The sequence below is a fragment of the Nerophis lumbriciformis genome, linkage group LG10 (genome assembly GCF_033978685.3).
Source record: "Nerophis lumbriciformis linkage group LG10, RoL_Nlum_v2.1, whole genome shotgun sequence".
Taxonomy (NCBI): domain Eukaryota; kingdom Metazoa; phylum Chordata; class Actinopteri; order Syngnathiformes; family Syngnathidae; genus Nerophis; species Nerophis lumbriciformis.
In genome coordinates this window covers 45330794-45346328 of record NC_084557.2, presented here as the reverse complement: position 1 = coordinate 45346328, position 15535 = coordinate 45330794, and the positions used below count along the sequence as shown (strand labels likewise).

The following is a 15535-nucleotide window of genomic DNA, read 5'->3' as shown; positions in this document are numbered from 1 at the left end:
GCGTCGTCTTTTTCATGGACGCCCCTGCTTATTTCAGCAAGACAATGCCAAGCCACATTCAGCACGTGTTACAACAGCGTGGCTTCGTAAAAAAAAGAGTGCGGGTACTTTCCTGGCCCGCCTGCAGTCCAGACCTGTCTCCCATCGAAAATGTGTGGCGCATTATGAAGCGTAAAATACGACAGCGGAGACCCCGGACTGTTGAACGACTGAAGCTCTACATAAAACAAGAATGGGAAAGAATTCCACTTTCAAAGCTTCAACAATTAGTTTCCTCAGTTCCCAATCGTTTATTGAGTGTTGTTAAAAGAAAAGGTGATGTAACACAGTGGTGAACATGCCCTTTCCCAACTACTTTGGCACGTGTTGCAGCCATTAAATTCTAAGTTAATTATTATTTGCAAAAAAAAAATCAAGTTTATGAGTTTGAACATTAAATATGTTGTCTTTGTAGTGCATTCAATTGAATATGGGTTGAAAAGGATTTGCAAATCATTGTATTCCGTTTATATTTACATCTAACACAATTTCCCAACTCATATGGAAACAGGGTTTGTACATACTTTCACACCAGATGTGTCAAAGTGGTTTTCACTGAGGGCCACATTGCAGTTATGTTTGGCCCCAGATGGCAGCTTCTAACAGTGGATTTTTGTATGCATTTTATTATTAGATTTTTTTTAAACTAAAATGTAAAAAAAAAAAAATGGTAAATTGCAATAATTTCACCTTAAAATTTAGTTTATATTACTGTAAATGGAAAAAAAAAATACTGCTGTTTTTATGGTTAAAAAAAGGCAGCTCAGTTGACAGAATTTTACTGTAAAATGTACATTTGTTTTTTTACTGTAAATAAAAAAACTGCATTTTTACAGTAAAAGTTTGTCATCTGTGCTGCCAGTTTGTTAGATTTTTTTTTTTACCGTAAATCAACAACTGTAGATTTCTCGGTGTATTACTGTAAATGCCAAAACAGCACCACCGTTTATTACAGTAAAAGAAAAGAATGTTATTTTTTTCATTTTGAGACAATTGCTGTAAAAACCACAGTAAATTTCACAATTTTACCATGAATTTTACCGCTGCTTTTACATTGCACCATTTGATGGATAACTTGCTTTGAAATCATTATTATTAGTATTTATTTATATATTTTTTTAAATTGTTTGAATGTTTGATAATTCATTTTTGCATAATTACACGATTTTGAAGTTAACATAATTTGCGATTACATGGAGTGCATATATTGTTTTTCTCCCAACATAGAAAGAAATAATACATTTAGTAAGAAAAGCACTTTATTGACACATATTATTTCCAGGCTTTTGAGGGCCAAATAAAATGGAGTGGTGGGCCCCCGGGCCTTGAGTTTGACACATATGCTCCACAACAAACATTTTATTCATTCCTAACACAATGCATGTTATTTAGTGTCACTCCTGACTCATGTTTGCTTATTGATGTTTCTTGTTCAATACCTTCACTCAGGAAAATGTAACAACATAAATACAAACCCCGTTTCCATATGAGTTGGGAGATTGTGTTAGATGTAAATATAAACGGAATACAATGATTTGCAAATCATTTTCTACCCATATTCAGTTGAATGCACTACAAAGACAAGATATTTGATGTTCAAACTGATAAACTGTATTTTTTTTTGCAAATAATCATTAACTTAGAATTTCATGGCTGCAACACGTGCCAAAGTAGTTGGGAAAGGGCATGTTCACCACTGTGTTACATGGCCTTTTCTTTTAACAACACTCAAGAAACGATTGGGAACTGAGGAAACTAATTGTTGAAGCTTTGAAAGTGGAATTCTTTCCCATTCTTGTTTTATGTAGAGCTTCAGTCGTTCAACAGTCCGGGGTCTCCGCTGTCGTATTTTACGCTTCATAATGCGCCACACATTTTTGATGGGAGACAGGTCTGGACTGCAGGCGGGGCAGGAATGTACCCGCACTCTTTTTTTACGAAGCCACGCTGTTATAACACGTGCTGAATGTGGCTTGGCATTGTCTTGCTGAAATAAGCAGGGGCGTCCATGAAAAAAACGGCGCTTATATGGCAGCATATGTTGTTCCAAAACCTGTATGTACCTTTCAGCATGAATGGTGCCTTCACAGATGTGTAAGTTACCCATGCTTTGGGCACTAATACACCCCCATACCATCACACATGCTGGCTTTTGAACTTTGCGTCGATAACAGTCTGGATGGTTTGCTTCCCCTTTGGTCCGGATGACACGATGTCGAGTATTTCCAAAAACAATTTGAAATGTGGACTCGTCAGACCACAGAACACTTTTCCACTTTGCATGAGTCCATCTTAGATGATCTCGGGCCCAGAGAAGCCGGCGGCGTTTCTGGGTGTTGTTGATAAATGGCTTTCGCTTTGCATAGTAGAGCTATAACTTGCACTTACAGATGTAGCGACCAACTGTATTTATTGACAGTGGTTTTCTGAAGTGTTCCTGAGCCAATGTGGTGATATCCTTTAGAGATTGATGTTGGTTTTTGATACAGTGCCGTCTGAGGGATGGAAGGTCACGGTCATTCAATGTTGGTTTCCGGCCATGCCGCTTACGTGCAGTGATTTCTCCAGATTCTCTGAACCTTTTGATGATATTATGGACCGTAGATGTTGAAATCCCTAAATTTCTTGCAATTGCACTTTGAGAAACGTTGTTCTTAAACTGTTTGACTATTTGCTCACGCAGTTGTGGACAAAGGGGTGTACCTCGCCCCATCCTTTCTTGTGAAAGACTGAGCATTTTTTGGGAAGCTGTTTTTATACCCAATCATGGCACCCACCTGTTCCCAATTAGCCTGCACACCTGTGGGATGTTCCAAATAAGTGTTTGATGAGCATTCCTCAACTTTATCAGTATTTATTGCCACCTTTCCCAACTTCTTTGTCACGTGTTGCTGGCATCAAATTCTAAAGTTAATGATTATTTGCAAAAAAAAAAAAAATGTTTATGAGTTTGAACATCAAATATGTTGTCTTTGTAGCATATTCAACTGAATATGGGTTGAAAATGATTTGCAAATCATTGTATTCCGTTTATATTTACATCCAACACAATTTCCCAACTCATATGGAAACGGGGTTTGTATAAGCGTTGCTTCTTCCGACTTTAATGTTAAGCATGTCGGAAACAAATAAACCGTACGGAACTTAACTATGTCATTAGAATGTTACAAAAAAAAAAAAGCTGTATTGTAGGATTTTACATTCAATTTAATGCAAACTTTATTTATTTTGTCATTTTGATTTATTTTGTATTCCGCCCTAAGCTGAAAAACATCCTTTGAATTTGCGAAATCTTATCGATTCCAATGTAAGAGCTGTTAAACTGATGGAGGGATCATAGACGTCTTCCCTTCAGTGTCTTGTATATACCAGGGATTCTCAAACTGTGGTACGTCTACCACTAGTGGTACGCCAAAAAAACACTTGATTAAAATGCAGTGTTTTATTTTCCTATATTTAAAATAGGGATGTCACGGTATGAACAATTCTTATCACGCTTGTTGTGACCAAAATTATCACGGTTATCATTATTATCACGGTCATTTTAAATGTGTTCAAAAAGTTCAAAAACTACTTACACTGAAATACTTTAATTAAGTTTTGTTTAAAAAAAAACACAAACAACACATTCCAAATGTATATATGGACTAACCCCGTTTCCATATGAGTTGGGAAATTGTGTTAGATGTAAATATAAACGGAATACAATGATTTGCAAATCATTTTCAACCCATATTCAGTTGAATATGCTACAAAGACAACATATTTGATGTTCAAGCTGATAAACTTTTTTTTTTTTTTTTTGCAAATAATCATTAACTTTAGAATTTGATGCCAGCAACACGTGACAAAGAAGTTGGGAAAGGTGGCAATAAATACTGATAAAGTTGAGGAATGCTCATCAAACACTTATTTGGAACATCCCACAGGTGTGCAGGCTAATTGGGAACAGGTGGGTGCCATGATTGGGTATAAAAGTAGATTCCATGAAATGCTCAGTCATTCACAAACAAGGATGGGGCGAGGGTCACCACTTTGTCGACAAATGCGTGAGAAAATTGTTGAACAGTTTAAGAAAATCCTTTCTCAACCAGCTATTGCAAGGAATTTAGGGATTTCACCATCTTCGGTCCGTAATATCATCAAAGGGTTCAGAGGATCTGGAGAAATCACTGCACGTAAGCAGCTAAGCCCGTGACCTTCGATCCCTCAGGCTGTACTGCATCAACAAGCCACATCAGTGTGTAAAGGATATCACCACATGGGCTCAGGAACACTTCAGAAACCCACTGTCAGTAACTACAGTTGGTCGCTACATCTGTAAGTGCAAGTTAAAACTCTCCTATGCAAGGCGACAACCGTTTATCAACAACACCCAGAAACGCCGTCGACTTCGCTGGGCCTGAGCTCATCTAAGATGGACTGATGCAAAGTGGAAAAGTGTTCTGTGGTCTGACGAGTCCACATTTCCAATTTATTTTTGGAAACTGTGAAGTTCGTGTCTTCCGGACCAAAGAGGAAAATAACCATCTGGATTGTTGTAGGCGCAAAGTTGAAAAGGCAGCATGTGTGATGGTATGGGGGTGTATTAGTGCCCAAGACATGGGTAACTTACACATCTGTGAAGGCACTATTAATGCTGAAAGGTCCATACAGGTTTTGGAGCAACATATGTTGCCATGCAAGCAACGTTACCATGGACGCCCCTGCTTATTTCAGCAAGACAATGCCAAGCCACGTGTTACATCAAAGTGGCTTCATAGTAAAAGAGTGCGGGTACTACACTGGCCTGCCTGTAGTCCAGACCTGTCTCCCATTGAAAATCAAGCAAGAATGGGAAATAATTCCACCTGAGAAGCTTAAAAAATGTGTCTCCTCAGTTCCCAAACGTGTACTGAGTGTTGTTAAAAGAAAAGGCCATGTAACACAGTGGTGAACATGCCCTTTCCCAACTACTTTGGCACGTGTTGCAGCCATGAAATTCTAAGTTAATTTTTATTATAAAATAAAGTTTATGAGTTTGAACATCAAATATGTTGTCTTTGTGGTGCATTCAATTGAATATGGGTTGAAAAGGATTTGCAAATCATTGTATTCTGTTTATATTTACATCTAACACAATTTTCCCAACTCATACAAGAGCAACAAAGGTATTATAAACAAAGTAATATGGCAGAAAGAAAACAATAATATAAATAATTACAAATAAATGTGAACAATTCTCAAAATGGCACATTATGGACATAAGACTGCACTTTTTGTCCATATAGATAAAAATAGTGTTCATGTATGAGATCCAGTCTTACACATAGGACTGTGCAATTATGGGCAAAATCATAATTAAGATGATTTTTTATCAATCTTGAAATCACAATTATTAATCATGATTATTCACTATTTTTGGTAAAACAGTGTTGGGATGTGAACATAATACCATCATGTCATTTGTAATATCTCATAAAAATGCTCTGGATAAACTTTATCTATATATTTAATGACACATGTTTGTGTTTTTGTTCATCAATAGTATTTATTTATATTTATTTATTATTAATTTATTTTTATTACATGATGCCTATTTAAACATGTTTATAGAAAAAGTTAATTTGGAAGTTATGTCCACACATTTAAATGTACTTATGTGTTTATATGTACAAACCTCAAAAGCAGTGAAGTTGTCACGTTGTGTAAATGGAAAATAAAAAGAGAATAAAACAAATTATTTTCAACTTATATTGAATTGAATAGACTGCAAAGACAAGATAATTTAATGTTCCAACTGGTGAACTTTATTTTTTGCAAGTACTAGCTCATTTGGAATTTGATGCTTGCAACATGTTTTAAAAAAGCTGGCACAAGTGGCAAAAAAGACTGAGGAAGTTGAGGAATGCTCATCAAACACTTATTTGGAACATCCCACAGGTGAACAGGCAAATTGGGAACAGGTGGGTGCCATGATTGGGTATAAAAGTAGATTCCATGAAATGCTCAGTCATTCACAAACAAGAACGGGGCGAGGGTCACCATTTTATCAACAAATGCGTGAGCAAATTGTTTAAGAACAACATTTCTCAAGTAGCTATTGCAAGGAATTTAAGGATTTTAACATCTACGCTCTGTAATATCATCAAAAGGTTCAGGGAATCTGGAGAAATCACTGCACGTAACATTAAATGTCCGTGACCTTGGATCCCTCAGGCGGTACTGCATCAAAAGGAGACATCAGTGTGTAAAGGATATCACCACATGGGCTCAGGAACACTTCAGAAAACTACTGTCAGTAACTACAGTTTGTCGCTACATCTTTAAGTGCAAGTTAAAACTCTACTATGCAAAGCCATTTATCAACAACACCCAAAAACGCCGCCGGCTTCGCTGGGCCCGAGCTCATCTAAGATGGACTCATGCAAAGTGGAAAAGTGTTCTGTGGTCTGACGAGTCCACATTTCAAATTGTTTTTGGAAACTGTGGACATTGTGTCCTCCGGAACAAAGAGGAGAAGAACCATCTGGATTGTTCTAGATGCAAAGTTCAAAAGCCAGCATGTGTGATGGTATGGGGGTGTATTAGCGCCCAAGGCATGGGTAACTTACACATCTGTGAAGGCACCATTAATGCTGAAAGGTACATACAGGTTTTGGAGCAACATATGTTGCCATCCAAGCAACGTTATCATAGACGCCCCTGCTTATTTCAGCAATAAAATGCCAAGCCACGTGTTACAACAGCGTGGCTTCATAGTAAAAAAAAAGAGTGCGGGTACTTTCCTGGCCCGCCTGCAGTCCAGACCTGTCTCCCATCGAAAATGTGTGGCGCATTATGAAGCGTAAAATATGACAGCGGAGACCCCCGGACTGTTGAACGACTGAAGCTCTACATAAAACAAGAATGGGAAAGAATTCCACTTTCAAAGCTTCAACAATTAGTTCCCAATCGTTTATTGAGTGTTGTTAAAAGGAAAGGTGATGTAACACAGTGGTGAACATGCCCTTTCCCAACTACTTTGGCACGTGTTGCAGACACAAAATTCTAAGTTATATTTTTATTTGCAAAAAAAAATCTTGTCTTTGTAGTGCATTCAATTGAATATGGGTTTAAAATGATTTGTAAATCATTGTATTCCGTTTATATTTACATCTAACACAATTTCCCAACTCATATGGAAACGGGGTTTGTAAAAAAACATGGTGTTTACTTTTTGATATCAATATAAAACACAAAACACTTTGGACAGTTTATAAAGTCAAATAAACCAGCTTTGTTCTTCAACAACAGCCATGTACTTCAGTGCAACAGTTTGGCAAACGAAAATAAACAGGAGTGATACCTCTCACATTTAACACACAATCCTTGTGCTTCACCGACAACTCAGCCAGCGTTCAATTCCATGAGACGACAAAACATTTGAGCAAGTATTGATGTCATTGGAACACTAACAAAGTTAAGGACGAGTAAACAAACTACAGACTTTATAAACAAGTTGTGGCAAAGTTCCCTACACATCGCCTGCAGCATGCTAACTCTGACGGAAGAACGCCAGCTGCACGTTCAAAATGAAACATCAAATATTTTCCCCTCCAACAGCATTGTGCTCTTAAACGCACACCGAGACTACACAGAAGTAGAATGCATTTTCAAAGCAAAGTCCGTGTAGTTTGTCGAGCTGAACGACACTGCGGCGCTTCAGTTTTGAGGAAGTAAGCAGTGTTGCCTAAAATGCATTAATAAAATACTTTTTTTTTTGGTAATTAGACATTTAAACGGTGTTACTAACCGTCAGGAATTTTACCACGGTTTATCATTATACAATTTACTGTTACATCCCTAATTTAAAGACAGTGTTACTTATCAGACTATGTGTAATGTTACACTGGCCAACAATATTCAAAATGCACTTGTTTTTAATGAATACTTAGTTCTACATTGTTGGTCGTTATGGTGGTACGGACGCCAAGTAGAAGAAGGAAAAATACATTCAATTACACAAAATTGATGTGTGACAGACTTTGTGATGCATATTGGAAACTGGGTTTCCAAAGCTTAATTGGAAAATTGAGCTCTGCTTTGCCCTTACTTGACTGTTTGAAGTAGGTTTTTCTTTTACTTCTTTTTTTATTTGTATTATTCATCAAGGGTGCGCTTGCTTTTAACTGCTGCTTGTCGTTGTCTAGCCTACCACTTGCGAAGAGAGGACACGGACTGGTTTGATAAACCAAGAGAAGGACATCCCCAGGCCCAGCATGTGGCGGTGGACCGGAGACAGGTAAGATGAGCCTTCATTGCCAAAGATTGTCATCAATTAGGGACGCCAATGCTGGTTCGTGTATTACAGTACTGTGTAATACAGAACTGTGTCATATAGTACTGTGATAGCAAGATACTGGACAATATAGGAAACACACCATAGTGATCTCATTGGACAGTTTTTTTGTGGGTTTCCTGAGATAATTGCGCACCTCGTCTTTGATCTTTTGGTAAAAACAAACAAACAAAGAAACGAATATATTCTTTATATCCATCCATCCATCTTCTTCCGCTTATCCGAGGTAGGGTCCAGACTTCCCTCTCCCCAGCCACTTCGTCCAGCTCTTCCTGTGGGACCCCGAGGCGTTCCCAGGCCAGCTGGGAGACATAGTCTTCCCAACGTGTCCTGGGTCTTCCCCGTGGCCTCCTACCGGTCGGACGTGCCCTAAACACCTCCCGAGGGAGGCGATCGGGTGGCATCCTGACCAGATGCCCGAACCACCTCATCTTGCTCCTCTCCATGTGGAGGAGCATCGGCTTTACTTTGAGCTCCTTCCGGATGGCAGAGCTTCTCACCCTATCTCTAAGGGAGAGGAAACTCATTTGAGCCGCTTGTACCCGTGATCTTGTCCTTTCGGTCATAACCCAAAGCTCATGACCATAGGTGAGGATGGGAACGTAGATCGACCGGTAAATTGAGAGCTTTGCCTTCCGGCTCACCACAACAGATCGATACAGCGTCCGCGTTACTGAAGACGCCGCACCGATCCGCCTGTCGATCTCACGATCCACTCTTCCCTCACTCGTGAACATGACTCCGAGGTACTTGAACTCCTCCACTTGGGCCAGGGTCTCCTCCCCAAACCCGGAGATGGCACTCCACCCTTTTCCGGGCGAGAACCAGAAAACTTGCTGATTCTCATCCCAGTCGCTTCACACTAGGCTGTGAACCGATCCAGTGAGAGCTGAAGATCCTGGCCAGATGAAGCCATCAGGACCACATCATCTGCAAAAAGTAGAGACCTAATCCCGCAGCCACCAAACCAGATCCCCTCAACGCCTTGACTGCGCCTAGAAATTCTGTCCATAAAGGTTATGAACAGAATGGGTGACAAAGGGCAGCCTTGGCGGAGTCCAACCCTCACTGGAAACGTGTCCGACTTACTGCCGGCAATGCGGACCAAGCTCTGACACTGATCATACAGGGAGCGGACTGCCACAATCAGACAGTCCGATACCCCATACTCTCTGAGCACTCCCCACAGGACTTCCCTGACTGCGCCTAGAAATTCTGTCCATAAAAGTTATTAACAGACTAGGTGACAAAGGGCAGCCCTATTTTTTTATATTTTTTCGCAAATAGGCAACACATTTTAAGTTGACTGTGTTGATGAATGGTAGACTGAAACAATTAGAACAAGAATATTAAATACTATACATCAGTGGTCCCCAACCTTTTTGTAACTGCGGACCGGTCAACGCTTGAAAATTTGTCCCACGGACCGGGGTGGGGTGTTGTGGGGTGGGGGGATAATTAAAAAAAAAAAAAAAAAATTTTTTTTTGTTTTTTTTATCATTAAAAAATACAATCATGCGTGCTTACGGACTGTATCCCTGTAGACCGTATTGATCTATATTGCATACTTGCCAACCCTCCCGAATTTTCCGGGAGACTCCCGAAATTCAGCGCCTCTCCCGAAAACCTCCCGGGACAAATATTCTCCCGAAAATCTCCCGATTTTCAGCCGTAGCTGGAGGCCACGCCCCCTCCAGCTCCATGCGGACCTGAGTGAGGACAGCTTTTTTTCATGACGGGAGGACAACAGGGTGACAAGAATTAAACCATCCAGACTAGAGATACATTGTATTATTATGTTTATCTTACCTAAAAATAAATATATTTATTAATAAAAAAAATAAAAAATAAATAAATGCATTTTTACTACATTTTGCTAAAACATCAAAATTAATTGTATTTTTATTTGTATTTTTTCCTGACTCCTTACTACATCCAGCCATAGAATTATACATTAAAATAAACATATTTGAAATAATTGATTTTAAATTATCATAATAATTCATTTAAAATGACCATATTTAATTATTAAAATAATTGCTTGTTTATCAACAACTTTAGCATTTTATTCATTACATTTTGAAACTCTCAGAAGCCAAGTTATGTTATATTCCTTAATATTTATTTATGCAAGTTTGAAGTATCAATGATCTAAACAGTTTTGTTTGCATATTTTCAGGATGTAGATATCTACGTCTATATATATATATATATATATATATATATATATATATATATATATATATATGTATGAAATACTTGACTTGGTGAATTCTAGCTGTCAATATACTCCTCCCCTCTTAACCACGCCCTCAACCACGCCCCGCCCCACCCCCCACCTCCCGAAATCGGAGGTCTTAAGGTTGGCAAGTATGCTATATTGATTAGAGATGCCGATAAATGCTTTAAAATGGAATATCGGAAATGATCGGTATCATTTTTTTAATTATCGGTATCGGTTTTTATTTTTATTTATTTTTTATTAAATCGACATAAAAACCACAAGATACACTTACAATTAGTGCACCAACCCAAAAAACCTCCCTCCCCCATTTACACTCATTCACACAAAAGGGTTGTTTCTTTCTGTTATTAATATTCTGGTTCCTACATTATATATCAATATATATCAATACAGTCTGCAAGGGATACAGTCCGTAACCACACATGATTGTGCGTGCTGCTGGTCCACTAATAGTACTAACCTTTAACAGTTAATTTTACTCATTTTCATTAATTATTAGTTTCTATGTAACTGTTTTTATATTGTTTTACTTTCTTTTTTATTCAATGAAATGTTTTTAATTTATTTATCTTATTTTTTTTTTTTTTTTTTTTTTTTTAAAGGACCTTATCTTCACCATACCTGGTTGTCCAAATTTGGCATAATAATGTGTTAATTCCACACTTATTGTGTGTTTATTAATGTACTATAACAAAGGCGTTGTAATATACATCTATTAACAATGTGTGTGTTTATTAATGTACTATAACAAAGGAGTTGTAACATACATCTATTAACAATCTTATTGTGTGTTTATTAATGTACTATAACAAAGGAGTTGTAATATACATCTATTAGCAATCTGTGTGTTTATTAATGTACTATAACAAAGGAGTTGTTATATACATATATTAACAATCTTATTGGGGTGTTTATTAATGTACTATAACAAAGGAGTTGTAATATACATATATTAACAATCTTATTGGGGTGTTTATTAATGTACTATAACAAAGGAGTTGTAATATACATATATTAACAATCTTATTGGTGTTTATTAATGTACTATAACAAAGGAGTTTTATTATACTTATATTAACAATCTTATTGTGTGTTTATTAATGTACTATAACAAAGGAGTTGTAATATACATCTATTAACAATTTGTGTGTTTATTAATGTACTATAACAAATTAGTTGTAATATACATATATTAACAATCTTATGGTGTGTTTATGAATGTACTATAACAAAGGAGTTGTAATATATATCTATTAACAATTTGTGTGTTTATTAATGTACTATAACAAAGGAGTTGTAATATACATATATTAACAATCTGTGTGTTTATTAATGTACTATAACAAAGGAGTTGTAATATACATATATCAACAATGTTATTGTGTGTTTATTAATGTACTATAACAAAGAAGTTGTAATATACATATATTAACAATCTCATTGGGGTGTATATTAATGTACTATAACAAAGAAATTTTATTATACATCTATTAACAATCTTATTGTGTGTTTAGTGGGACAGGTAAAAGTTGAATTGGAGAAAATGCGGTAGTTTACAAATTATAGATTGTTTCTGTGTGGGATTGTTATTATAAGCGCTAACGCAGACAAGCTATTTATAGCGGTACCGTGATCTTTACCGTGTGTCCCTCTGTTTACATCATCGAGTGGTCCGCTGTTTCCTCGCTTCCCTGCTCCCTGGAAGTTTATTCTAGATCATTAATCATGCATCTCACCCGGGCAGAAGACGTCTGAGTAGGTATTCCGACAAGTTGGGACACTTTGACAGCCATTTAGGGCCCCGAAAATGGCAAGGGCCGACATGAAAACGTGAGGATTATGAGATGTTTTTTTAATCTAAATGAGAATATATGACATGATTCTGCACCCTAATGTCAGCAGACATTGTACAGTAGGTGATGTTTGCAGTAATAACCAGTGATGAAAAAAAAAGCAAATATTGTGATGCCTTTTTTTGATTAATGCGCCGCATATGCTTAAAATGATCAAAATATGCAAATATTAAATGTTATAATAAATGTTACTACATGACATATATACTTACATCATGTATATATTACATGTTATTATGAATGTTATTACATGACATATATACTTACATCATGTATATATTACATGTTAATATGAATGTTACTACATTACATATATACTTACATCATGTATATATTACATGTTATTATGAATGTTGCTACATAACATATATACTTATATCATGTATATATTACATGTTATTATGAATGTTACTACATTACATATATACTTATATCATGTATATATTACATGTTATTATGGATGTTACTACATGACATATATACTTACATCATGTATATATTACATGTTATTATCAATGTTACTACATGACATATATACTTACATCATGTATATATTACATGTTATTATGAATGTTACTAGATACTACATATATACTTACATCATGTATATATGACATGTTATAGTGAATGTTACTACATGACATATATACTTACATCATGTATATATTACATGTTATTATGAATGTTGCTACATTACATATATACTTACATCATGCATATATTACATGTTATTATGAATGTTACTACATTACATATATACTTACATCATGTATATATTACATGTTATTATGAATGTTACTAGATACTACATATATACTTACATCATGTATATATGACATGTTATAGTGAATGTTACTACATGACATATATACTTACATCATGTATATATTACATGTTATTATGAATGTTGCTACATTACATATATACTTACATCATGCATATATTACATGTTATTATGAATGTTACTACATTACATATATACTTACATCGTGTATATATTACATGTTATTATGAATGTTGCTACATTACATATATACTTACATCATGCATATATTACATGTTATTATGAATGTTACTACATTACATATATACTTACATCGTGTATATATTACATGTTATTATGAATGTTACTACATTACATATATACTTACATCATGCATATATTACATATTATTATGAATGTTACCACATGACATATATACTTACATCATGTATATATTGAAAATTATTATGAATGTTACTACATGACATATACACTTACATCATGTATATATTACATGTTATTATGAATGTTACTACATGACACATATACTGACATCATGTGTATATTACATGTTATTATAAATGTTACTACATGACATATATACTTACATCATGTATATATTACATGTTATTATGAATGTTGCTACATTACATATATACTTACATCATGTATATATTACATGTTATTATGAATGTTACTACATTACATATATACTTACATCATGTATATATTACATGTTATTATGAATGTTACTACATTACATATATACTTACATCATGTAGATAGAACCTCAGTGGAGGTGATTGGATGTTTTTTAAAGGCTTTGTAGGCTCCATTGTAAGTTACATTTTGATCACATTTATTTAATATTTAGAATGCAAAAAAAAATAAAAATGTCCCGTCTTTCGTAATGATTGTGAACGATAAGCAAAATTGCAAAAACAGTGCAGTTCCCCTTTAAGAGATGACTTACTTCAAAGAGACACTTGCTATTTGATGCAATGTACCAAAAGTGAAAAGTGTGTGACTCTCAGACCTCACACAGCTCTGTTCAAATGTCGACTATCCATGCTGAATATGCATTTTTGAACACATTGTCACGTATTCCTCAGATGAAACTGGTCCCTTACGTCTTCCCTCACACTCGTGTGAAGCTCCTGAGAGACCAGAGGGACTCCAGTGTGTCAGGTACTAACTCACACAGACCTTGATCATGTCGGATTCTTGCTTTCAGGGCTAATTGTTAAGTATGTTCTTTAGGCAACGGTCTTGGGATACGAGTGGTCGGCGGCAAAGAGATTCCGGGGAGCCGCGGAGAGATCGGAGCCTACATTGCCAGAGTTATTCCTGGTGGAATGGCAGAGGGCAAAGTCATTGAGGGTAAAAGCAACTTGCAATTATTGCTTAAAGTCTACAGACTAGGGTTGTCCCCATACCAATGTTTTGGTACCGTTACCAAAATGTATTTCGATACATTTCTCAATAAAGGGGACCAAAAAAATGGTATTATTGGCTTTATTTTAACAAAAAAATCTTAGGGTACATTAAACATATGTTTATTAGAGCAATTTAGTCCTTAAATACAAACCCCGTTTCCATATGAGTTGGGAAATTGTGTTAGATGTAAATATACCGTATTTTTCGGACTATAAGTCGCAGTTTTTTCATAGTTTTCCTTCTTTATTATACATTTTAGGCAGGTGCGACTTATACTCCGGTGCGACTTATACTCCGAAAAATACGGTAAACGGAATACAATGATTTGCAAATCCTTTTCAACCCATATTCAATTGAATGCACTACAAAGACAATATATTAATACATTAATTAAATAATAATTAACTTAGAATTTCATGGCTGCAACACGTGCCAAAGTAGTTGGGATAGGGCATGTTCACCACTGTGTTACATCACCTTTTCTTTTAACAACACTCAATAAACAATTGGGAACTGAGGAAAGTAATTGTTGAAGCTTTGAAAGTGGAATTCTTTCCCATTCTTGTTTCATGTAGTCGTTCAACAGTCCGGGGTCTCCGCTGTCGTATTTTACGCTTCATAATGCGCCACACATTTTCGATGGGAGACAGGTCTGGACTGCAGGCGGGCCAGGAATGTACCCGCACTCTTTTTTTTACGAAGCCACGCTGTTGTGGACAAAGGGGTGTACCTCGCCCCATCCTTTCTTGTGAAAGACTGAGCATTTTTTGGGAAGCTGTTTTTATACCCAATCATGGCACCCACCTGTTCCCAATTAGCCTGCACACCTGTGGGATGTTCCAAATAAGTGTTTGATGAGCATTCCTCAACTTTATCGC

At 36.2% G+C, this 15535-nt stretch overlaps 1 protein-coding gene across 6 annotated transcripts in view; it reads left to right on the top strand.

The window, feature by feature from the left end:
* The window catches only part of pclob (piccolo presynaptic cytomatrix protein b), a 197398-nt gene that overhangs the window by 98166 nt on the left and 83697 nt on the right, over window positions 1–15535 (top strand). For all 6 annotated transcript variants that reach the window (XM_061969547.1, XM_061969548.1, XM_061969546.1 and 3 more), the window contains 3 exons: window positions 8211–8302; window positions 14333–14408; window positions 14481–14600. In XM_061969547.1, the coding sequence (XP_061825531.1) occupies window positions 8211–8302; window positions 14333–14408; window positions 14481–14600 (288 nt within the window). The remainder of the gene's footprint in view (window positions 1–8210; window positions 8303–14332; window positions 14409–14480; window positions 14601–15535) is intronic.